General features: G+C 44.7%; 1 protein-coding gene across 1 annotated transcript; it reads left to right on the forward strand.

Annotated features, from left to right (window-relative positions):
• The first annotated feature begins 19,344 nt into the window (after positions 1-19,344).
• Positions 19,345-26,712, forward strand: LOC125544353 (putative receptor protein kinase ZmPK1). The gene has a single exon (XM_048708005.1). It carries the CDS (start codon positions 23,459-23,461, stop codon positions 25,847-25,849), a length of 2,391 nt encoding a protein of 796 aa, XP_048563962.1. The 5' UTR covers positions 19,345-23,458; the 3' UTR covers positions 25,850-26,712.
• The last annotated feature ends 699 nt before the right edge of the window (positions 26,713-27,411 follow it).

Here is a 27,411-nt window from a genome sequence, read left to right on the forward strand (position 1 = left end):
GTGCAGTTCCCATTGAAATCAAGCTGAGCACCCCTGTTTGCACAAATACAAAAAAGTGATTAGTATAGAGCAAACTGTACTATGAATTGACAGTTTCAGTAGGCACATACATGGTCCATGTAGAGCACACTTTTAGAAAAATGGAACTCACCAGAAAGAATCCTAGAACAACATTGTACTCGCGCATCACAGCAAAAAAATGGAGATTTTGTCTGTCCTTCTGAGCTGAAGTTAGTTTGGTCTTGTGGGGAGTAATGTAACCATCCTTCAACTGCTCCTTCTGATGATAAGATGGACATGGCTTCTTCATCCTGGCATAATCGGAACTAGTCACTTCAAGTACTCCATATTCTTCTTCAGAGGAAGATGATCCTGTTGTGCAAAGACAAGAGGACTACTAAATGCTAGCATCACTGTTTGCTCGAAAAAAAAGGAAAGGAAATATTTAAAACAGCACAGATGAAGCACTTCTCAAGGATAATACCACTTTTTCATGACAGTATCTAAACAGTAGCACAACACCAATAGAGATGACAAAGCTCAATCATATGGATGAAATCAGTGGGCGAGTACCAACCTTTGTCAGGAGGCTTATTGTGTAGAGCATACAGATGAAGCAATTCTCCGGAACCATCTGTTGCTATCTACGGTGGTGGCCATTCTTACTATATACTCCTCGATTAGTTTAATTGTTCCAACATCTTCTTGTGCAGTTCCTCTAAAATATATGGTATCTTCAAAGAAGATCCCTGTTTGCACAAGTAGAGATAATTACATATTACATTAAGAGTGGCATCAAATCAGTGGCAAAACAATTGCTCGTTCCAGCCATAGCAATAAATTAAGATGCAAAACTATATCATTACTTGTGTCATCACAATTCCAGTGCTTCATTACAGCACCGGGAGTTGATTTTTGTTTTTATTCCCCTTGTTCTTCCCCTTCATCACTTGGTTCAATAACAAACAAGCTTCACCTTCAATGTAAGATTTGGCATGTCAATTAGGGAGCACAAGTATAGTACTAAACTTAATTTTCTGATGAAAGTGGCAAAATACAGGCCAGCAGTTGTGAAATATCCTTATGTTACCTCAATGGGATATTACGATGCACATACAGATTAGAAGTCTTGTCTCCATTTGTGCAGTTCACTAAAATCAAGCAACAAGTAGCACAACATATGAATGCACACTGCAGAATCATGTGAAAGAAGGCTAGTACTGACCTCTCATGATGCGGAATTCAAACAACTCACAAGAAGAAGATCTGAACCAAATTCGCCTTAACGGATAGGAAGTAAGATCTCCTCTTGTGCAGTTCCACTAAGATCAAGCAATCAAGCAGATAACCCTGTTTACACAGAGGTGCAAAGGAAACAATTAGTGGTCAATAACGGTGGATGACACAGAAGCCAACAAAAAGAAGCATCTACCTTATCTAAATGGGAAAGAAAGCAAGACAGTAGCATTTCTCAAACGGTGGCATTGATTAATATTAACATAGAGATTATATTAACAATAAAATTTGTTAAACATGTAATTTGCTTTTAACTGTGGCATTGCATCAATTTTCTAGCGGCATTATTAGAGGGTGTTTGTTTACAGGGACATTTTGGTGTAGGGACTAAAAAAACTCCGTGTCAGTCCCATCTAAACCAAAGACGAGGGACTTTTAGGGACTAAAAGTGGGCATTTGGGACTAAAGAAAGAAGACCCTGAGAGAGTCTTTTTGGGACTTTTTCCAACAGTTGCCCCTGCCACGCATCGCACCTTGTCTCTATTAGTTTATTACTAGGGGTAACATGGTCTTTTAGCATGTCATTTAATAACCTCTAGTACATGTTTAGTCCCTGGAACCCAGCAGGTAGGGACTAGGGAGTTTTTAACCAAACAGGGCCTTATATTAACAACAGCTAATGAGTTGCACGGGACAATGGACGCACCAGCACCATGTGCATCTACCGATGTACTGTGGTCATGCACAGTCTGTTGCAACAAAGAACAAACAACCAAGGAGCATATTTGTGTTGGTCCCAATTTTGTTATCTTTAGACACCTTTCCCTATGTGAGCGCAGCAAATCTAGTCCTGCTCAAACTCTACAGCCTTGTCCCTTCCTTTCCCTTTTGAACTAGTACTTTCGCCCCTTCCTTTCCTCTTTGAACCACGTCCTAGATTTATGCGATACAACTTTCCCCACTACTTTCCCCCATTCCTTTCCTCTTTGAACCACGTCCTAGATTAATGCTATACAACTTTCCCCCTTCATTTCCTCTTTGAACCACGTCCTAGATTCATGATATATACAACTTTTCCCACTACTTTCCCCCACTCCTTTCCTCTTTGAACCACGTCCTAGATTCATGGTATACATGCAGCTAGAGCAATGCATGTGGAGTAAGTAAATTATACCTTAAGGTTCTTGGGGCGTGGTTCGGTGGGCAACGGGACGGCGGCGAAGAAGAAGGGGTCGGAGGCCCTCCCGCGCCGCCGCTGGGTGGAAAGTGAACAGCTGCACCGGTAGTCCCTTGCCGACGGCGACAACGTTAAGCCTCCTTCCCTTCCCGGCGGACGGATCCTGCCAGCTCTTTGAGCAGCAGTGAGGGGAGAGAGAGGCCAACGAAGTCTTGTTTAGATCTGGAGAGAGCGAGAGAGTGTGAAGAGAGCAACTATAAGCGCTGAGGCTCCAGCGGGAGAGGGCGAGAGAGTGTGAAGAGAGCAACTACAAGCGCTGAGGCTCCAGCGTGTATATATATACTGGAGAGAGAGTGTGAAGCGTGCAAACCCTAGAAAACATTTTGACCAGTCAAAGAATCCTCCTGGCACAAATTATGCTCAAGTGTAGTTATCGAACCCGAGACCTCAAGTTTGATGAGCGAACAGGCTAACCAGCTACACAACCCTCCCGTTATGTTCAACGAGAGGGAAATAACCTTTTATACATTCCTGCATTCGTGTGACAAGCATGCCGTGTTTTTTTGGTGTGTGGGGGAGTCATTGGGATTTCAATCATAATCGTGTCATGTGGCTTTGGTGGTAAGACTATCCACAGTGGTGCAGAAATAATGCAGCCTTAGTCACCTTACCTCTCTCCACGTAGTACGTTGGGTCCCACCAGTCAGAGGGTGAAACAAAAAAATTAAAAAGAAAAATTAAAAAGCGCCAGCGGTGTATCTTACCTCACACATCTCGCTACTGCTCGGGAACACTGTCCAATTGATCCCTCTGTTTGCTCACGTACTATTTTAAGTGAACCCTTATTATAACATGCACACAAATTTTGGGCACTTGTATTCGACTTAAGTCAGTGTGCCACTGTATCTCGTATACTTACTACTCCCTCCTTCTAGGTGTAATAAGTCACGTTAGAAGGTGCAACGGGACCAAGGTGCGTGCGTGTGCGTGTGTGTGTGTGTGTGTGTTTAACACCATGTGTGTGTTAGAGAGAGCGACAGATCGACCTACTCCTACAGAGAGATGTTGTGTAGTGTACGATTTTAGCCGCGAGAGTCGATGCATCCTCTCGTTTCCGGGCGTGTCCGGTAGGGACATGCGGACAGCTGCCACGCCCGCTCCTGACCAGCCTGGCCCACCCAAAGCCCCTCCATCGCCCGCGCGCGCTTCCCGCCCGAAACGGTCAGCGCCGCTCCAAAGAATCGGTGCTGCATTCATGCCCGGGCAGAGCGGATGCGACCTCTCACTGGCGCAAGAGTGATGGTTGCTTCGTCCGTCCAACTTACTGATGGGTCTATGTCATTTGTCGGCTCATTGGTCTATGCAAAGAAGTAGAGAAATATCCACAGGGAGTGATGTGGGCAGCTGGAGCAGTGGTGCAAGCCGGCTGTAAAGGGAGTTGTACCTGAGGGACGTAGCTCAACCTTGAGGAGGGCGGCAGGAGGTGGCAACTGCCCACGTCGTGACAGTGAGCAAGGGACGAAGGCAACCTCACCGGCTTTGTGAGAGAGAACGGCGGGGACCCCTGATCGGGACGTGCCGACAGTGGGTTTTCGCCGTCGGCGACGGCCACCGCATCTACACTAAGCATCCACCCCTTCCCCAAGCGGACGTGATCCGCCGGGATGTTAGAGATGTGGCCACAGTCGTTTTGTGTGAGAGAGTGAAGAGAGCGACCCCAGCAAGCAACCATGTAGGCTGGCCCATCCTGACTATGTATAGTGGAGCGGTTTCCTTTTCTCTCCATATGAACCTATCATATTGCGTACGTGCCACTGAAGAAAAAAAACTTTATTTATAAATGACGCGGCACCTACTACTCGTTCTCCTATAGCCTTGCGCTTGGCATCTCCAAAATATTAACCTTGCGATTGGCTCTTCGCCTCTTCGGGAAGTCGAGCAATAATGGTAGTGCAGTATATATCGTTCTGGCTATATGAGACCGATGAATTGTTGCACGTCCACCACGTGGGCGAGGGTTGAGGGGCGAGGGAGAGTGCTACATACGGAGCAAAATGAGTGAATCTACACTCTAAAATACGTCTATATACATCAGTGTTTGGAGTATGTACTAGTAGTTCATATTGAAATCTACTAAAGGACATATATATTCCAAACAATATGATATAATCTCTATAAGCAAGGTAGTAGGGACGAGGAGTAAACGGAGGGAGTAGTAAATTTTTCTCCTCGTCCTGCGAGCCACCGCGCGCATGGGCGAGGGAGCAGGCGTAAGGCGTAGTAAGCAAGCTTCACCTCATCCTGCGAGCCACCGCGCCCGTGGGCGGGGGAGACGGCATACTAAGCAAGCTTCTCCTCATTCTGCGAGTTGACGGGACACATCAAAAGTACTCCAGTGTATAGAGCCTTGCCTCTAAGGTAGGCCCCACATGGTTTGCCTCTTTTTTTAATTTAACATAACGCGTCAAGTCGCAATTTGTTTGTTCACCCGTGGTAGACGATCCTCCCTCCACCAAGTGGACAACCAGTACACGTGCCAAATTACCACGTGGGCTACCTTTTTCGTACAAAAATGAGCTCCACCGTGTACCCGCGCGGGTGTGGTTGGGAAAGAGACGGGAATACGTGCGCCATGCATGCACCTCTTCTCTTCGTGCATGTTCCCCACCTATGTGGGTGTGTGTGAGAGATACAAACCGCGTTCGTGAGTGTTTTTTGTTTTGGGGTGGGGGTGGGGTGGGGGTTGATTTCGTGAATTATTTGTGGGAATATGTGTCGATGACATCTCAAACAAAATTTTGCATGCAATGTGTGTGAAATGGAGGCCTATCCATATCATACATAGAGGGTCGGGCAATCCACGAGAAGAGAGGGAGGGGTCATAGCTATTGATAGAGTCGAAGAGAGGATCAAGTGGGTGGGTGCAAGATCGATGAAGAGAGCCATCGAAATTGTGTGTGTGTACAATTCAAAGATATAGGGAGACTGGCCTACTGGAACGTTAGAGGGCACACGTCAAGTTTGTGTGTGGCAGGGAGACATGACTAGAGCGCTCGATGTATCGGTGTGTGTGGGGGGAGGGGTGGTGGGAGGGGTAGGCAGAGGCCTAACTATAGAGGTAGAATGACTTGTATATGTCTTGAGAAGGAAAGACCCAGCTATGTCTTGAGGGAGATCGGTCGACATCCATACATAACTGAAGGACGGGAAATATGATGGGAGAGAGAGAGGAGAGAGAGAGAGAGGGAGGGAGAGGGAGGGAGAGGGGTAGAGTGCTGGATGGGTGATGGAGTTGCTTCTCGAAGATGGTGGGAGAGGCCTACTAGACAAACTGAGGGTGGAACTGCAATGTTATCAATAAGAGTGGGGATGTGTTTCTGTGTGTGCCTGTGCGTGATAGATCTGTCGGGACGCATCCATGGATGATGAAGGGGAACCATGTGTTTGGTAAGCAAACCTAACTAGATCGGTAGATCAATTGTTGTTTGTCGGAGGAAGGGAGAGACACAACTAATGAGGTAGATCGATTGACGTGTGGGTAAAAACGAGTTATAAGGACCTAGCTAGCTATATGTATAGCGAGAGATTGGTCGGTGTACGTCCATTTGTTAGAGGCAAATAAGGCCCAGCGAGATGGATAGACAGAGAGAATGGAGCTAGGAGGTGGTGCGAGAGGCCCAACTACTAGCTAGATAGGGGGAGGAGTGTGCAGTTGTGAGAGCGATGAAAAGAGGGGCGAGAGTTTACACGTGTGTCTGGCCGTATGAGAGACACGATGCAAGGACACATAAAGGAGGAGATTGAAGGTGTGTTTGTATGTTGTAGGCAGGCATCGCTGGAGAGGTTTATCGATCGATGTGTGTCGGAAAGGAGTTGTAGAGACTCTGGGAGAACGACCTAAAGAAAAAAATAAATGTGCCCGATGGATAGAATGCCGAGGGAGGGGGAGGGCGAGGAGGGAGTGTGCATGCACGAGAGAAAGTTAGTGGTAGCTACAAAGGTTAGAGGATTGTGTGGGTGTAAGAGACTAACAAAGATCATAATTTGATATGAAAGCGGATTCATATATTTGAATAGGAGATCATAGTGTTTTAAACATTGCATGCATGAATATAGCGGTGATACACGTGTTGTGCACATGTTATACCATAATGTGATAATGCATGGCGTTTGCAACTCCCAGCTAAATGCCGAACAATCTAAACCATACTATACATCAAACAATCTCACATTTTATTTGAGTTTGTGATAATGTGTGGCGTTTGCAGCTTACAACTAAATATCGAACAATCTAAACAATACTATATATCAAACATTCTCACATTTTATTTGAATTTGTGGTAATGTATGGTGTTTGCAACTCACATCTAAATACTTGTAGGCGTAGGGGGCGGGGCACCATACATAATGTGATAAACACATTATACATATGAGACATGGTTTAGATTATGAAGATCTAGCTAGAGCTAGAAATGCAATGTGATTTGAAATCAAAATAAAGTGGATTCAAAAAATCTAGTTCAAGTTCATATAGTACACATAGTTCATATGTAACTCGAGACTAATCATGTGGTGTGCTGTGAAGATAATACACAAGCGGTGGTTTAACTTGACAATAATGATGATTGTAGATCTTATTAAAACAGAGAAACGAATTCAAATGCTTTGACATCACAACAATCATTACTGTAGATCTTATTCAAATAGAGAAACGAATTCAAATTTAGTTCATATTGAAGCGGTAGTATATACGTTTGGAATGCACTAAAACGTTCATTTTAGTAGTAGGTTGCATGCATTATACACGTAGCGAAATATTTTAATTGAACATAACATGAATTCAAAGTTTTGAATGACATTTGTAGGGCGCATTGATTTGGTACAATACATGTTAGGCTTGTCCGAAAATTTCAACCCGCGCCTTGTTAGCCCGAAATATTTAAGATATATCTTTGTCTTGTTGTGCTCCGACAACTCCCTCCATCTCAACCCGCGCCTTGCTATTCCGAAATTACAACGGGCGCGAAAACTCCCACCTCCTGTGAAATCCCGACACGCGAAATGCTCGTGGTACCCCTGAACCGAAAGAACTGCCTCAAATCGGTGGGGGTACTTTTGTAACTTACCCCACATTTCGGACAAGCGCGTCTCTAAGCCATGGTTCCCCACTGACATCCCATCCGCCCACCCATTCGTACACCGAGGCCGCGAAAACCCACGACGAAACCCCACACCCTGCTCCGTCCGCCACCCAGCCGGAGCCTCTTCCCCGACAACGTCGTCCACGGCAACACCTCGACGTCCCTCATCCACCATACCGGATGAGGATCTGTCATCGATCTCATCGTCCCGCCGGTTCAGCCACCCCGTCCTCCACCTCCAAGGAGCTGCCCCGACGTTCCCCTCGTCTTTCGCGCCACCTCCATTCCCACACCACCGTCTTCACCTGCACCACCGGAAGAGCATCATCATCACCGTTTCCTCGGATGAAGCTGCGGCCTAATCGGCGCCACCAAAGAGGTTGTACACTAATCGCCGCATTTTCTTCTTGATTCGATCTCACGGTGCTGCCGGCGCTCAGTCCCAAGCCGACACGGTGCGGCTCCATCCACGGTGACGTCGCCGACCACTTCCTCCACGGCGTCGCTCCCTCGGCGGCGACATCCACATCAGTAGGACCTGCTGCTGCTTTAGCTCTCGCTCGCGCTGCTGCTCTGCTCTTGCTCTCGGTCCTCTGCCTAGTCTACTCTTGCTATTGCTCTTGCTCGCACTGCTGCTCTCGCTCTTGCTCTTGCTTGCGATGCTGCTCCGATTTAGCTACACTTCACTCCGATGCCGCCGGGGTGAAGGAAGAACCAGCCGCAGCGGGGAGGGGGGCTCGCCGGAGAGGTACCCCACTATCTATCTTAGGGTTCAGGATGGGGGCGGTGGTCGCCGGCGGTGGTGGGGCGGTGGCGGGGCGGTGGCGTGAGGATCGCTGGAGAAAAAGCTCGGCATGGGGGGGCCAGAGGGATGGCCGGGGCGGCGGACGACCGGTGGTGGGGAGTGTTTTTGGGGCGGGCGGGGCGGCGCACCGCCGGCCGCGGGCGGCGGGGGGCTGCTGTTTGGCCGGCTCAGGGGGTGGAGGTTGAAGATGAACCACAGGCCCTTGATTTCATATCCAATGGCTGCAAAATTGACTGACCAGAGATGAAAAAGTCAGTCGACCGACGTGTAGCCTCACCTTGCTAGTGCGTTCAGTTTCGACAGCAAAATTCAGTTTCGACAGTTAAGTTCAGTTTCGACAGTTAAGTTCAGTTTCGACAGTTAAGATCAGTTTCGACAGTTAAATTCAGTTTCGACAGTTAAGTTCAGAGATGAGCGGCTGATGTATTTTACATCTAGCACTTTGTGTTTATGTATTTTACGTCGTGTATTGGAGATGCTATTAGAATTCCACTCAGGTTAATGTTGTTCGTTGTCTCTCTTGTCCTGCTTCAGCCTCGGCGTCGTACAACTCACCGGAGCTGCTCCAACGATGAAACCCTCCATCACAACGGAGCAGTACCTCGGGCTCCATCACGCTGAGATCGACATGGCTTTGCCAAAGAGGTTGTACACTTGTTGCATCTCTTTTTTACTCTACATGTTATATATATTGTCCACTGAGCACACAGATTTTTTCCTTCAGTGTCTCCTTGAAAGAAAAAACGTAGGAATTTTAATTTTCACTTGTCCTCCTTTTCAAATTCCTATTCATGAAGCACAAGACTAAGAGATAGTAGCATAATAGCATTATAACCGTACATTTTCTTGTGGTTTGACTTAATCTCACCATGCTTCTTTGCATCCTGTGATCTTCCAATTGTTGTGAATCAAACACCTAGATTGGCAGAAATCCTGTGTTTTTAAATTCTCTATTTTGCACGTGCATTCCTATCCTATTCCTGTCTATTTCCTATCCCTGCATTGTTGAAATCCTCCAATTCAAATGAGCCCTTACAGAATTACTTCTCTTACAGATAGTTGTCAAAGAAAACCTTGCGTGGTTTTTCCCGCTCCTGCTGCGCCATCGTCCACCCCAGCTCAGCTGCTTCAATGACAGAAGGGTCCAGCACAGCAGGGATCCGGCCTCCAGACTGTCTTTCGCCGCCTCAGATCCTCTTCCCCGCCGCTGGCAGCCATGAAAACTGCACTACCATCATCAACCGAGCATATGACCTCGAGGACTACACGGGTCCGCAAGAGAGGTCGCACTCTTTCGTGTCTGCTTACGTTATGCATCGCTTAATATTACATGCTATTTTATCGTCCTGTTCACCGATTAGACTCTGAGTCAGCTCCAAACTAATGGTCAAACTTGAGTTTTTAAATGGTTGTGGGGTACATATCGGGGCCGCTATCAATAGTATCTATCTACTATCTGGTTAATCTCCGGTGTCTACTATGAGTTTCATGTTGGGTGGGAAACAAACAGTAAAGAAGCCATTATCTGTATTTTGAACTGAAGCCATTATCTGCCTGCTATTATTGGTTTTGGGTCTATCCACAGGTTGCTACCATCACTCTGGATTTCTGCATGCACTCCTTACATAATCTCACTATGTTTTATTCCTATGCATGACAGTTATTGTAAACAATGGAACTGAACATGTAGAGCAAAAGAGACGAGCCTTGCGTGGCAATAAAATTTCATGCAGACATCGGTCCATGATAGGTGCAAAGACAGCCCCCTCCACGCATTTCGGATTGTAAGCGAGAGGAAGATATCTGTTCTGAGGGGGATTCAGAAGGAGAAGACAACTCCTATTTACCCCCTGAGGTCTTCGCTCTAACTTGGCATGCTAATGTTGGTTATATCATGCATATGGTGTCTTGCATTGCTTACTTTATACATCAAATATGTCATCTTCTTAGTTTAGACATCCTTTGTGTGAATGCCATCTGTTTAGTTTATTCATCATTTATGTGAATTATGCAACACCATCTTGTTTAGCCAGGCATCATATATGTGAATTTTGCAATGCCATCCTGCTTAGCCAGTCATCTTATATGTAAATTATATTAGGCCATCCTTTTTTTCGTTACATATTACATTTGTCAACAATGTTATTACATTCAACTGCTCTTCGTGTGCATCAGCCATTTGACACGGTGATGGCAAATTCTGGAGTGAAAACAAGGTCTTCAGAGCAGACTATGCTATCTGACGAAGCGCATATCTCGCTGGTTACGGATAGCTACTCAGAGGAGGATTCAGAGACAGATGACCAGTCATATTTCGCCCCCGAGGTGAATGCCCTAACTTGGCAGGGTTATGTTGCTCATATCGTGCGTATGGTGTCTCGCATTGCTATGTCATTTGATTAGTTTAGACATGCTTTGTGTGAATGCCACCTGTTCAGTGTCTAATTACCATATATGTGAATTATGCATTGCCATCTTGTTGCAAGACATTATATATGTGAATTATACAATGCTATCTTGTTGCAAAGACATTATATATGTGAATTATGCAATGCCATGCTGTTTGGCCAATCATCATGTATGTGAATTATATCATGCTATCATTTTTTTGTATTACGTGTTCCATTTGTCGACAACGTTTGTATATTCAACTACTCTTCCTGTGCATCAGCCATTTGAAGCGGTGATGGAAGTATCTGGAGTGAAAACAAGGTATTCAGAGCAGACAATGCTACCTGCTGAAGCAGACATCTTGCTGGTTACAGAGAGCTCCTCAGAGGAGGATTCAGAGACTGATGACCAGTCCTATTTTTCCCCTGAGGTCTATGCTCAAACTTGGCAGGGTTATATTACCCATGTCATGCATGTTGTCTTGCATTGCTTAGTTTTTACATCATATATGGATTGCCATCTGCTTACTTGCTTACTATATAAATCATATATTTGAATTATATCATGCCATCATGTTTACATAGTACATACACATCATCTATCTGAAATTATGGCATGGCAACCCATTTAATAAAGACATCATATAGTTATATCATCTCATCCTGTTTAGTGTTTACAGTCATCATATTTTAAATTATGACATTATATCCATGAATGTATGTGAATTATGGCATGCCAACCTATTTAATAAACACATTATATAGTTATGTCATGTCATCCTGTTTACATAGTCTCATATTTTGAACTATGTCTTTCCATCTTTTTTAGTTAGCCATCATAATGTGAAATTGTGTCATGCTATCCTGTTTAGTTAGCCATCATATATGTGAAATTGTGTCATGCTATCCTGTTTGGTTAGACAACATAAATATGAATTATTTCATGCCCTCTTTTATTCCCCACTATCCATTGCACCTGTCTATCATACAATGTCTATACTTTCAGTTACTTTTCTTGTTTATCAGCCATTTGAATTGGAGAGCGTGATGGCAGTATCTAAGGGAGTAACAACACGGTCTTCAGAAAAGATAGTGCTACCAGTTGATGCAGATAGAACCACAGTTGTACTTGCCCAAGGACCAGATCCACCACACATAACCCAGACTCTCGCAGATTGTACCCCTACCCAGTTGGACAGAGAACCAGCTACACCCCTTCTAACCCCAACCCCGGAAGATAGTAACCCAGTTCCAGTTGACATAGCACCGTCTCCACCACAGAGCACCCAAACACGAGCATTTAGTAAGGGAACTGCAGTGCCCAAAGTACGAGGACCACCACTCTGAATCCCAACTCAACGCTTAAAGGAGAAGAAGATTTGTTCTCAGGCCAGGTTCTGTAGCTATAGTTCATACTCCTTTGCTCTTGCATGACTGTATTTACTCATACCAACTATTTTCAAATTTGAAGGATGGAATTGAAACTCCAATGGCGCAACAGGTATGTTTTAAACCTATTTCTTTAACTGGTTTGTTGTTGTAACCTGCTCTATGTTGATTTCAGTTTCAATTGAATAAACAGTTATTGTTCTCATGTCATGCACATTACAAGTGTTTTTATTGCTCTATGGTTACCCACACTTATATTCTGTCTATTCCTCTTTGTCTTGAACAAATATTATTTGAACTGTGTCTCTATCTTGATTTGGCAACAAAAACTAGAATGATATAGACCATAAAGTGACCATGGTACATAGATATATGTTTGTTTCATGCTGTTATCCTGTCCACTTTACTACTGAACTCATTTACCAAAATGAGTTTCATATACAACATGGTAAACATGTGATGTGTCTGCTTGTTTCTCTTTTAGAATGCGGACAAAATATTGGAGAACAGTACCGCGTTATCCAATGGTAAAGGAAGTAATGCAGATAAGGTTCAAGATAGTGAGACATCCCTGTTGGTCTCCAAGAAAGCTGATAAAAACTATCTTGACGACAGTGAGGGAACCCAAAAGTCCTGTCTTGATGTAGTGTTCGAGTTATTGGCCAGTACTGCTGGCACAAGCTCTTCGATCTCGCTGCATGAATCAGTTCGTCTTCTTGAGTCTCAACTTCAAGTTGAAAGACATCGATCAGATGTGCTGCGACAGGAAGCTGAAGGACTGAGGAAGTCCCTACAGAATTCAGATGCATATTTTCTGGTGCAACAGCAAGCGCTGGAGGATTTAAGCGCCAAACAAGAGAAAGTTAATAAGCTTGAGTATTCTATAGTCTCACCTAAATAGCTTGGCGTAATCATGGTCATAGCTGTTTCCTGTGTGAAATTGTTATCCGCTCACAATTCCACACAACATACGAGCCGGAAGCATAAAGTGTAAAGCCTGGGGTACTTTGTTCCCTATATTTGCACTGGTGGCGAACTTTGATGCCCAGTGAATGTAATATGTGTAATAGCCGTGATAGCCTAGCATTAGTTGCTTGCTTATTTATTTCCTTGTTGTCTTGTTTATTTGTTTGCTTGTAGTCATTGCAATTCTTTTTCCGCGGTTAGTTAGTGGCTGCAATAACCTATTTTTAAAACTAGGCCACAATAACCATGGGCTAATATTTACTGTAGTGACACTGGGCCTCCTACTGGCTGTAGAAACAGTGGGCCTTCTACGGGCCGTAGAAACAATGGGCCTTCTATGGGCCATAGAAACAATGGGCCTTCTGCGGGACGTATAATTGACTGGCCAAACATGGGCCAAACAGACCGCATTATGGCCGTAAACGGGCTAGAGTTGGAATCGTCCGTTCATGGGCCGACCATAACGGGCCATCATTAATAAGTCGTATTTGATGACGCTATGAAATCGGCCCAACGTATTAACGGACCACAAACGGGCCGACTATAACCATGGGCTGAATTTGGCCCACAAGCAGAAAATGATAGTAATGGGCCGTAAGTAATCGAATGCTGGAAATGAGCCCAAGAATAAATGGGCTCTGAGAAGGCCGAAAGATAACATGGGCTGGAAACGGCCCAACGGAATAACGGGCCGTTAATGGGTATAAAGTGATACACTATTCATTACGGGCCAGTTTCACCACGGGTCGTTAATGGGTGTAAAGTGATACAATGTTCATTACGGGCCAGTTTCACCACGGGTCGTTAGTAGGCCAAGAGTTACATAGGGCCTCATATGGGCCGAAAGACGTCATGGGCCATACATGGGCCAGAAGTGAAAACGGGCTGGAATCATATTGGATGGCCCAGATGACGCTACTGGGCCTAATTCGGATAGGGCGTAACGGGCCTTGGGTTAGCGGGCTGTAAATGGGCTATATTCGAACATGCCGTTAACAGGCTTTCCATGGGCCGGCCCGCCAGCTTTTGACCAAGTCAAACGGGCCGGCCTTTTCACAAGAATGGGCCTCTGTTGGGCCGTGCCACGTGTCGACGTATCATAGGCGCCTTCCGTCCAATGAGTGGTTGACATCTGTCCCAACGATGAGCTGACACGTGTTTCCTCCAGCCAATGATGATTTTACACGTGGAAAATCCCCATTGGTCGGGGCTGTTAACGGGTTATCGGATCCAAAACCCGACCCGATAGCTTAACGGCGTTCCGTTACTGTGGATGCCACGTGTCAGTCACCCTTGACGAAAGCACTTCTGTGACGCGCGATTTATCGTCATGGAAGTGGACACTTCCGTGATGATAATTTTGGTAATGTCATGGAACACTTCTACGATAGCACAAGTATGACTATCTTGATTCTGTCATAAATTTGTCATGGATGTACATGCATGACAGAAAACGCGACCTACTGTGACAAACACGTATTATCACGGAAGTGTATTTTTTTGTAGTGGGATATGGCGTCACCCTGTCGTAGTCCTTTTTTATCTGAAAGTAATGCCCGACATCATCATTGACTTTGATGGTCACACTACCTCCAGTTACAAAATTTTGGATCCACTTGCACCATTTATCGAAGAAGCCTTTCATCCTTAGGGCCTGATGGAGGAAAGACCATTTGACCTTGTCATGGGCGTCTAATGTCTTCAGACTACATTTAACCGCGGTCCATTTCTTCGTTCAACAGATCATTACTCTTATCTAACAATTTTTGAAGCTTTTCTAAAGCAGATTGTTACCTAGTAGCAATTTTAGCAAGCTTTGATTAGTTGGGTGTCAAGTTTTCATCAGATTCTTCTTCATTGGAGGAGAATGAGGGATGTTTACGTACCTTGACACCCTTGGCCATTAGACACAGATCAGAAGTATTTGTGATAGGATCAACTTCCACAATGTTTAGGGATTTCTTGAACTCCTCAAACCAAGGATCATGACGGGTAAAGGCACTGTCATAGACATTAGAAATCATGTCCTAGATCAGTTTAGCTGAGTACATATGGCATACACGAGTGAACTAATCTTTGGACAGTCGGGAGAATATGATGTATTTCGCCTGAGCATCCAATTGTGTGAAACTGCTAATGTCCTCAGCACACGCCTTCTTGCAGAGTTCTGTCAAGCCTTGCTCGATGATAGTTCATGGATCATGATTGGTCTCTTTGAAATGTTTGCACATCATAATCTTCCAGGAGGGATAATCAGTGCCATCGAAGATGGGGCACACAACGGAAACCTTAATTACCCCTGCAGTGGACATAGCTAAAAATCCAGGTGGTTAAACCGAATCACACAGAACAAGGGAGCACCTTGCTCTGATACCAATTGAAAGTGCTAGTTATCCACTAGAGGGGGTGAATAGGCGATTTTTATGAAAGTCTTCAAGACAGACAATGTCTTCAAAAACGCAGAGGCAAAACAATAACTAAATAGGAAACAATGGAGATAAACTACACTAATCATGTTGGTAGAACAACAACACTAGATATAAGATGTGAAGACAAACAACAACTAGGTAGAACGGAACAGTTAAGGAGGAGAGTGTCAAGACAAAGATTTAATCAGAGGTAATGTCTTCACACAATGTCTTCGAATAGAACGAGCATACAAAGTCTTCACAAAACTAAACAGTAAGTAAAGGAGAGAAGTGATAGAAACAGTATCTCAGAAAAGAAAAATAATTTTTTACCAGTTCCAGTTGCTGTGACAACTGTACGTCTGGTTAGGGAGGCTGAGATTGAACTCAGAAGACCTAGTCTTCACCTTATTCCCCTTGAGCTAAGATCCACAACTCTCGCCCAATCACTCTGGTAAGTCTTCCAGGTAAACTTACAAACCTTCACAAACCTTCGTTCATCGGCAATCCACAATGACTCTTGGATGCTCAGAACACGACGCCTAACCGACTGGAAGATCACAGTCTTCAAGTGTAACAAGCCTTCGGTTCACGCAGAACAAAAAGGCTTTAGTGATGCTCAATCACTTTTGGGCTCTAAGTGTTTTGGTTTTTGTCCTCGCGAGGATTCTCTCTCAAAGGCTTCGAGGTGGGTTGCTCTCAAACGATAAAAGTCGTGTAGTAACCCGGAGCAGCCACCAATTTATGGAGGGTGACTATTTATAGCTAGGAGGTAACCCGACATGAGATGTGCGAAATGACCCTCGATTAGTGGACAACCGACACATGTCCAATGGTCAGATTTCAAACACACGCCACAGCTTGACTTGGGCTCCAAGTAATGCTGACTCAACCAACTCTGGAAGAGGTTTTCTCTCATTGTCTTCACTTGAAGACATAGGATTTTAGGTTGAGCATCGCATCAGTTTCTGACTTTGTTTACCTCGGCCCCACTTAACTGTGTGGTGGTTCCTATGACTCAGAAAAGAAGAAAATGAAACTACCAAAAGATTAATTCTTCGCGCTCCATTGTCTTCAAGCGAAAGTTTTCGTGTCCCATTATCTTCAACACGAATGTCTTCGTGAACCACCGTTATTTCAATGCCTTCATGCTTTTTAGGGTCATCTTTGATGGGTAAACCGAATCTCTGGGACTTATACATGTGTTCTCTTGTGAATCTCACAAACACATTAGTCCCTCAACCAAGTTTGTCGTCAATACTCCAAAACCAAGATAGGGTGGCACTAGATGCACTTACACTCCCTCTTTCTTTCTCGTGTGCACGGAAGACATCGTGGAGCTCTAGCGACCGACAATACGGTGGGGTGAGGGACCAGGGCGGCGGTCCTTCGGGTGGCACGGCGGTGCAATCGACGACCCGCTCGAGCATCTATGTGCGCGGCGCATCCATGGGAAGAGGAGGCGGTGGTGGCACCATCGGTCAGGTGAGACAACGCCGCTGCAGGCCCTATGACAGCAAGGCGGGCGGCATCCGGCCCTGACAGTGATGCGACTGGCATAAGCTCAGGCGATTGGCTCCCGCTATGGTGGATTGGATTATAGGGGAAGATGGGATGTTTTAATCAAAAAAATTGGGAATGGAAAAACTGTTGGTCCCAAACAAGTTGGGGAAGGATAGAAGTGGAACCCATAAGATCTCGCAACCAACTCATGGTTCTAGCACATGGATAGCAAGCTTCCACGCACCCATGTCCATGGCTAGATCTCTGGTGATACTCTAGTCTTTCAGATCCCTCTTTACGGACTCCTCCCATGTCAAGTTTGGTCTACCCCAACCTCTCTTACATTATTGGTCGTCCGCTATGCACACATGAATTTTTTTAGAATAGGTAAGTTGCTAGAGATGATCTAACTCCGGTGCTCACTGCATGATTATGTGAGAAATTAGGGCTCATAAACCTCTTTTTTGGCATGTGAAGTTTTGCACTGAAGAATGTGCTTGCAATGAGGAGGCTCGTCGATTGGCTAGGATGGTAACAACACTTAGGTGAGTCGTCATGTGTGACTCTTTGATCCTTTAGGGCATCTCCAAGGTGGACCCGCAAACCGCCCGCATCCGTACAAACCGGGCTACCTGGACAGCATGATCCATCCAATGCGGGCCTGTATCGGTCCGTGGGGCGGTTCGGACGCGATTTCTCTCACAAAACGGAGACAAAAGTGGGGGAGCTTTGCGGGAGTCCGGGCACGCGAAACATAGGAATCCGACACCCGGGGCCCACCCAAAACCCTTCCCAGACCCCGCGACTCCATCCTCCCCATTTTCTCTCTTGCCGTCGTCACCGCTCCACCACCCCGGCCACTACGCCACACCCCTACCAGAAATCTACATCTCCGTCACCTCCTACGCTCCAGCAGGGCTCCCTGTCGCTTCTCCTACGTCTCCATTCAACCCCATTTCCTCCGACCAACCCGCCAGGTACCATCCTCTACCATGCCCGACAACTGTTCGATGAATCGCCGGAGCTGAAAACAGTTATCCCTTCTTTTTAGCAATGGATTCCAATTTGGAGTACATATACGAGGAGTATGTTGAGTCGTTCGACGGCTCATCGGACGATGAGGAGTACTCCGGTGAGACGATGATGATGCAGACTATCCTTGAAGACGCGGAGCGTGCAGAGGAGCATGTTCTCAATTTCAAGGGCTCGATCAACGGCCATCGAGTGCTCAACCGCAACAGGGTGCACGGGCATTTGACACTGAAGGCCGACTACTTTGCCCCCGAGGCACTATTCGCCGACAATTTTCGTCGGTGTTTCCGAAAGCGCAAGACTGTCTTCGATCGTTTGTACCATGGTGTCCAGTCCTACGATGACTACTTCATCCTGAAGGACACCGTGGGAATAATTGGCTTCTCTGGCTACCAAAAGTGCACGCCCGCACTTCAGATGATTGCATATGGCATGGCCGCTGATTCATGGGATGATTACCTACAGATGTCTGAGAGCACATGCGGAGATGCCATGATCAAGTTTGCAACTGCCATGGTCGAGGTGTTCGGACCTCAGTACCTGAGAGAACAAACTGTGGCAGACACCGAGAGGCTCCTGGCAATCTCAGAAGCAAGATGGTGGCCATGCTTGCTTGGATCTCTTGACTGCGTGCATTGAAAATGGAAGAACTGCCCGAAGGCTTTATAAGGGCAATATCAAGGACATGTTAAGAAGCCCACCATCATTCTTGAAGCAGTCGCATCACATGATCTTTGGATTTGGCATGTCGGGGTCTCACAATGGCATCAATGTGCTGCAACGATCACCGTTGTTTTGAGGCTGGCTGAAGGAAAAGCTCCTCCTTGCCATTATACTGTCAATGGACATTAGTACAACATGGGCTACTATCTAGTTGACGGTATCTATCCTCCACGGGCTACTTTGTCAGCACCATCTCAAACCCAGTTGGCCAGAAAAAGGCTCAATTTGCCAAAAGGCAAGAAGCGGCTAAAAAGGATGTCGGGAGGGCATTTGAAGTTCTGTAGGCCCACTTTGAAGTTGTTCGTGGACCTGCTAAACAATGCAATCCGGAAATCTTGTGAGAGATGATGAAATGTTGTGTGTTCATGCACAACATGATCGTCGAGGACGAGGATGACGACGTTGCAGCAACTCTGGAATTTGAGAACATGGATGATCCTATCCAACTTTCGGACCAGAATCTGGCCACATTTGAGTAGTTTATTCAAATGCATCAACAAATTCGGTATCGACCAACTCACAAGCAACTAAAAGAAAATTTGATTAAGCATCACTGTGCGGTGAAAGGGGACAATACTGTTGGGATGTAATATTTGAACTTTTTAAAATTTGTACTAGTGTTGCATGCGGCTATTTGAACGTCAGTACACTTTGCATGCGGCTACTTGATCATGCGGGCTAGGGAAAAAAACCGGAAGGCCAGATGTATGCGGCTACGTTTGGATGTCGTCCTCCCGCATCCGTCCGCGGACAGGTTGCCGTTGGAGATGCCCTTAGAACACCATTCTTTGTATCCCTCTGAACTTGATTAGATAAAATAAATCATCTAAAGAAATTAGTATCCAGCGCTTATAAGCTCCAAAAATAGGAATTTACCTTAGATAGGCTATAGGTGTCGATGTCGATGACAAAAAACTGAAATAGAGTAGTACTTACTCATCCTAATCATCGAGTTTTGTGTGGCCCACGCATGACTTAGACTCTCTGAAAGCAAGCAAGTGCGTACCAACTAGGCAGAAAATAAACCACGGAACCAACACGGAAGCAAGTGACCAATAACCAACTGAAATCAGTGTGAAAAAAACTGCGCACATCCTAATCAAAGTCTAGAACCGCGGAGTAGCACCATATATTGATACTGGGTGCTATCCCCCGGCTTTACACTAGGACTAAATGCAGTCCACGGCGAACAGAGAACAAAAATACTTGTAGGTCACCAGATCAACGTTCACACGAATTTGCGCCAGCGGTCATAAAATAATCAAGCCCGTAACAGAAGATTGTACCAAAGCCTCCTCTTCTCCGTCTCCGGTGACAATCTATCTCTGCCTCGACGTCGACCTGCCCTCAAGCTCCGGTGTTCATACTGCAGATTATTTTGCAATCTCGCGAAGTGCAGATAACACCAGTTATTGCAGGTTCTTTTTCAGGAGTATATAATTTCTAAGCTACTAGTAACTTTGAAAAATATGCCTTTTTGACGGGACATTACTCTCCAGGTACTCACAGTTTTGACAAAAATGCATAGAGTGGGTTCACTGTTTCAGTTGCCTGGTTGCTCCCCTGTTTCTTCTTTTTCTCCAGGCCAAAAGAGAGAGAGAGAAAGAAACAAGGAAAGATGCTGATTATTGCTTTGCTAAAATGCCCACTAGGGTAAAGATGGTGACACATCGATATGGAAATTAAAGGGCAATGATGACCGAGTACTTTAGAAAATATCAAGCCAGTACGTACTAGCTACTAGGACAAGTCATGCATAGAGATACTGTCAATCAGGCCGACAATACGGAGATAATAAATACTGAAACAACCGTCACCTAACGGACTTTATCAAGCAATTTTCATGGTAAGAATAGTTCAGCACAAACAACATGTGTGTGGCGTTTAGTTTTCTCAAGGGAAATTCAGAAGCACAATAGTTTGCTATATGGTTAAATAACTAAAACAGGATAGAAAATGGTCTTGTGTGAAGAAGATTACGAACGCTAGAGAGAGATATACAAATCGTGCAATCTAAAGCTGCAGCACATATGCATCTTGATTTTACCTGGAATGAAGACGAAAAACTTGTGTGAACCAGATAAGACCCGTGGAAAAACAGAACTCATTGGAGGTCCCATGTGTAGATTTCTCTTATTTGACGGAAGACATTGCTATATTAGTAGTGACCACTGTCTAATTAGTTAGCATTGACTCATCAATTAGCACTTTAATACTAATTTTGGATTATGCAATGTGGATCCATTCAATTTACACATAATCCAAAATAGCCTCCTTCTATGTATTATTTGTAAATAGTAACTGGAACAAAACATAGGGTCGCCCTCTTCACGCCCAATGTTCCATCAGTTGACATCATGCCAACCAACCCAATACCTTAATTATAGCAAAACATTGTGTACACTCTGGACCCGCATGACAACTTTGACTTCTCAGTCTAGTTTTCAATAGTTCAAGTCAGCATCTAAGATAATAGCTCTATGTGCTAATACACATCGCTAATTAAAAAGCAAAGCATTTCGCAAAAAAAAAATGCAAAGCATTTGGAACTTAAAGCTGCCTTACCACTATCTGATCTCACGCACATAAATACCCAAAGAAGAGCTCCCTGTAGAGAAAAATGGCTGCACTGCTCATTCTGGCCCTTCTTTCATCTCTCTCCTTCCACCTTTGCTCTGGTGAGTCGCCATGTGTGGCTCTTGGCTTTGATCCTTTAGAACACCATTCTTTGTATCCATGTGAACTTGATTACATAAAATAAATCATCTAAAGAAATTAGTATCCAGCGCTTAAGCTCCAAAAATAGGAATTTACCCCAGATCAGCTATAGGTGTCGATGTCGATGATAAAATTTCTGAAATAGGGTACTCACTCATTCCAAACACTTTGAGTCTTGTGTGGCCCACGGAACGCATTACTTGGACTATTTCTGAAAGCAAGCAAGTGCACACCAACGACACAGAAAAATAAACCACGGAAGCAAGTGACCAATAACTAACTGACAGCAGTGTGAAAAAAATGCGCACATCCTAATCAAAATCTAAAAACGCAGGGTGCGTCCCTTTCTCAGAGTAGCAGCGTATGTTGATACTGGGTACTGCCCCGGCTTTACACGATGACTAAACACCGAACAGAGAACAAAAATGTAGACAAATACACCAAAGACACGCCAATACTTGTAGGTCAGGTCACTAGGTCAACGTTCACATGAATGTGCACTGGCGGTCATAAATAAATCAAGCCTGTAACGATCCAGGAGACACCCAGAAGATTGTACCAAAACCTCCTCTTCTCTGACTCCGGTGACAATCTGGCTCGACGTCGACCTGCCCTCAAGCTCCGGTGTTTATACTGCAGATTGTTTTGCAATCCCACGAAGTGCAGATAACACCACTTATTGCAGGTTCTTTTTCAGGAGTATATGTTTTCTGAGCTACTACTCCCTCTGATCCAAAATAAGTGCCGTGGTTTTAGTTTGGAGTAGTAACTTTGACAAATATGCATTTTGACAGGAAGGCACTCTTCAGGTAACAGTTTTCACAAAAATGCATAGAATGGGTTCACTATTTCAGTTGCCTGGTTGTTCCCCTGTTCCCTTTTTTTTCCACGGCAAAAAAAGAAAAAGAAAAAAAAGAAAACAGGGAGAGATGCTGATTCTTGTTCTGCTAAGATGCCCACTAGGGTAAAGATGGTGACACATCGATGTGGAAATTAAAGGACGATGATGACTGAGTACTTCAGAAAAGATCAAGCTAGTACTACGGAGTACAAGTCATGCGTAGAGATACTGTAAATAACTACTAGTATCTCTGGCATTCTATCCAGCTGCCTAATGAAAACCATGAATCAGGCCGACAATACGAAGATAACAAATACTGAAACAACTGCCACCTAACGGACTTTATCAAACAATGGTAATAAGTAAGAATAGTTCAACACAAACAACATGTGTGTGGCGTTTAGTTTTCTCAAGGGAAACTGAAAAGCACAAAAGTTTGCTATATTATGGTTAAATAACTAAAACAGGGTACAGAATTGGTCTTGTGTGAAGAAGATTATGAACGCCAGAGTTAGATACAAATCGTGCAAAATCTAAAGCTCCAGCACATATGCATCTTGGTTTTACTTGGAATAGAGATGAAAAACTTTTTTTTTGGAACTTATGAAGACAAAAAACTTGTGTGAACCAGATAAGGTCATTGAAGAAAAAAAAGAACCTCATTGGAGGTCCCATGAGTAGGTAGGTTTTTGATTTGACGAAAGACATTGCTATATTAGTAGTGACCACTGTCTACTTAGTCAGCATTGTCTCACATTCAATTATTAGTTTAATAGTACTAATTTTGGTTTATGCAAGTGTGGGTCCATTAGCCTCTTTGTATGTCTTATTTGTAAATAGTAACTGCCAGTATCCTTCACGCACAATGTTCCATTAGTTGACATCATGCCAACCAACCCAATACCTTAACTATAGCAAAACAATGTGTACACTCTGGACCAGCATGACAAGTTTGTCTTCCCAGTCTAGTTTTCAATAGTTCAAGTCAGGATCTAAGATAATAGGTCTATGTGCTAATGCACATCGTTATCTAGTTAAAAAGAAAAGCATTTGGAACTTAAAGCTGCCTTACCACTCTCTAATCTCTGCACATCCATACCCAAGGCAGAGCTCCCCGGAGAGGAGAAAAATGGCTGCACTGCTCTTTCTAGCCCTTCTTTCATCTCTCTCCTTCCACCTTTGCTCTTGTGCTTCTGCTTCCCCATGGCAGACCATGACCACCGGCTCATATATGAGACCAGAAGACCATGACAGAATCTTTCTCCTCTCACCAGACACCACCTTCTCCTGCGGCTTCCATCCAGTTGGGACAAATGCTTTCACCTTCTCGATCTGGTACACCACCGTGAAAACGGTTGTCTGGACGGCGAATCCCTATTCCGCGGCGAATGGCTACTATTCCCCGGTGAACCTTCACGGCTCCAGAATATCGCTGAACCAGGATGGCAACCTGGTCCTGGCAGATACCAATGGCTCCATGGTATGGGAAAGCAAGACGTCTTCAGGCAAGCACACAATTGTTTCCCTCCTCGACACTGGCAACCTTGTAATCAATGATTCTAGCAATAAAATCGTATGGCAGAGCTTTGATTCACCAACAGACACCTTGCTCCCTTGGCAGAAACTCAAGAAAGACATAAGGTTAGTCTCTGGTTACCATCACCTCTATTTTGACAACGACAATGTCTTGCGCCTGTTGTATGATGGCCCAGATATTACAAGCATCTACTGGCCAAGTCCAGATTATGATGCACAAAAAAATGGACGCAATAGATATAACAGCACCAGGGTCGCATTTCTGGACGACAAGGGTAATTTTGTGTCAAGTGATGGGTTTAAAATAGTGGCTTCAGATTCAGGCCCTGGGATCAAGAGGAGGATTACAATTGATCATGATGGCAATTTTAGAATGTACAGCTTGGACGCGTCAGCAAGGAAATGGGTGGTTACAGGGCAGGCTGTAATACAGATGTGCTATGTGCACGGATTATGCGGCAAGAATGGGCTTTGTGACTACTCAGAAGGCCTTAAATGTAGATGCCCTCCAGAATATGTGATGGTTGATCCAACAGACTGGAACAAGGGATGCAAACCGACATTCACAATTGGTAGCAATCAACCACATGAGAACTTTACATTTGTTAAGCAACCTCATGCAGACTTCTATGGCTTTGATCTGGGCTCTAATCAATCCATCTCATTTGAAGCATGTTGGGACATTTGCCTCAACAGCAGCTCATGTATATCTTTCACATACAAGGGTGGGGATGGTTGGTGTTATACTAAAAACATACTCTACAACGGTCAGGTGTACCCGTACTTCCCAGGAGACAACTACATGAAAGTACCAAAGAGTTTCAATGGTTCAGCATCCTCAATCTCCAAACAAGAAAGCCTAACCTGCAGACCCAGTGGTTCAGAGATTATGATAGGATCAGCAAACATGTATGGAATAAAGAAGGACAACATAAAGTGGATATACTTGTATGTCTTTGGTGCAATACTGGGATTTCTAGAGTTGCTTGTTATTGTGACAGGATGGTGTCTTTTTTTCAGAAAGAGTAACATGCCCAAATCAATGGAGGATGGATACAAGATGATAACAAACCAGTTCAGGCGGTTTACATACAGAGAATTGAGGGAAGCAACTGGAAAGTTCAAAGAAGAGATTGGGAGAGGAGGTGCTGGAATTGTTTACAGAGGAGTACTTGAAGATAAGAAAATAGTTGCAGTAAAGAAACTTACAAATGTCCAACAGGGAGAAGAGGAATTCTGGGCAGAAGTGACTCTAATTGGAAGGATTAATCACATAAATTTGGTCAGGATGATGGGATTCTGCTCAGAAGGGAAAAACAGATTATTAGTATACGAGTATGTGGAGAATGAGTCACTGGACAAGTACCTCTTTGGTGAGAGAAGTACTGAAAGTCTGATCGGTTGGAACCAAAGGTACAAGATTGCCGTGGGTGCAGCAAGGGGTCTTGCTTATCTACATCATGAATGCCTCGAGTGGATCGTCCATTGTGACGTGAAGCCAGAAAACATACTCTTAACTCGAGATTTCGATGCCAAAATAGCAGACTTCGGACTAGCCAAGCTTGCGAAGCGAGACAGCGCTAGCTTCAATTTCACCCATATGAGGGGCACAATGGGCTACATGGCACCAGAATGGGCATTGAATACGCCGATCAATGCGAAGGTCGATGTTTACAGCTACGGAGTTGTGCTTCTGGAGATTGTGACTGGAGCTAGGGTTTCAAGTGGCATAATGGTCGACGGAAGACAAGTGGAGTTTCCAGACTTCATCCAGGAGGCCAAACAGATTCTGGCTACCGAGAGGATCACTGATCTAGTGGATGCCAGATTGAAGGGGAATTTCGATCTAGAGCAGGCAACTGCAATAGTGAGAATAGCTGTTGCATGCCTTGGAGGTAGATGCGAGAGGCCGACGATGGACGAGATTCTGAAGGCTCTCATGTCATATGATGATGAAGACGACCATCCTGCCTATTCGTATTGACATGCAATGCAAACTGATGTAAATATTTGAGCTATGCACACTGTTTGTTAGCTCTGTTGACGTTATAAGCTAATAGGCATAAGTAGATAAGATGCAAAAGGTGAATTGTTGTGTGCATTTATAAGCTAAGAGGCATAAGTAGATAAGATGCAAAAGGCGAATTGTTGTGTGCATTTGCAGGAACCTATTACAGAAATGTGGCAGGTTTATTTTAACGTCGTAAGGTGAGTAGTTTATATTTCACAAACACCATTTTCATGTTTCCAGTCTCGCCACTTTCATCTCTTTAGTCTCCCCAGTTTAACTGCATGAACTTTTTGTTACCACTATGGTGATATCTTCCCCATCGTCACCTGGTCAACTAGTCAAGGGCACCAATGCTACTGCCAGGCACTAACATGAGAATCGACCCATTTCTGCAAACAGACACGAAACTATAATAAGTTTGCTCAAGATAGGCTAAAAGCATTAAGATATGCACAGGCTTGGACCCTAACTAGGAACGAGTACAGCAGTTAAGCATCCAGTACATGGTTGGCGTTGGAATGTTACATATACTTGGCAACACTACCTGCGAAAATGGACGGAATGCTCTGTTCGGTAAAAGGATCGATCGAGCTCTCGAAGCGCTAGGATGTGGTCGGCCTTTCGCCCAAGCCGAATCAGGCGGAGGGAAATGGCCAATGAGGGCGCCGGATCCGCTGCAGCCGCCGGGAACCGCGGAGGGGAGGGCGCCGAGGAGCGGCGGCGCGCGCTGCGGCAAGGGGCTCCAACCTGGGTCTGGCGGCTAGAGAGATACTCGCATCAGGCATGGGCTGATTTTTTTTTATTTTTTCGAGACATTCAGGCATGGGCTGAATGAAGTCGATGGACCAGTCCAGCCGAAGCACACTAGCATCTCTGAAAACCGTAATAAGGCCCATTCGGGAGTTTTTTTTAATAATTTTTGGGAAACTCCCATTAGGGAGCTATTGGGCTCCCCGCTCGGTCTAAAGGCGGAACCGACTATGTGAATTTGGAACGATGCATACTGTATTTTGATGGAATATCAAAAACCCATCGATGAAAGCTTAAGATTAGAGGGGGGAGTGTGAATAGGAGATCCTAAATTTTTAACCAAAAAAGAGTTTTCAACCAAAATGAGGACTAGAAGTGATGCAAAGTGCGGAAGCATAACAACTCTAGGTAAGGATGAAAACAAATGCATCAATACATAGATGCAAGAGAAGTATTTAAGTAGTAACCGAAGCATTAGGCCGGGACTTAGCAGATATCGTAAACAGAACGGAAAAAGTGAGAAAATGCTAAGTCACAAGCAATGTAAAACAAAATTCTTCGTGAACAGTAGTGCATACAAGTAAAGCACAAGGATTCGGAACTATAAGGCTGATGAGGACACATGATTTGTTTATCAAGTTCAAGTTGTTGGCGACACCTTTATGCCTTGCTTGGAGAGGCTGAGCACACTCTGAGGTCACAGTAGATATCGTCTTGTTCTTCTTGTGTTAAGTTCCTTATATCTCGACCAACACTTTTGGTAGATTTTGTGATGCTTTTTGGAA

Source organism: Triticum urartu, chromosome 3 (genome assembly GCF_003073215.2).
Source record: "Triticum urartu cultivar G1812 chromosome 3, Tu2.1, whole genome shotgun sequence".
In the NCBI taxonomy this organism is placed as follows: Eukaryota; Viridiplantae; Streptophyta; class Magnoliopsida; order Poales; family Poaceae; genus Triticum; species Triticum urartu.

What these genes read in the sequence shown, in the direction of transcription:
- LOC125544353 (XM_048708005.1), top strand. Translation starts at nt 23,459, where the DNA reads ATGGCTGCACTGCTCTTTCTAGCCCTTCTTTCATCTCTCTCCTTCCAC.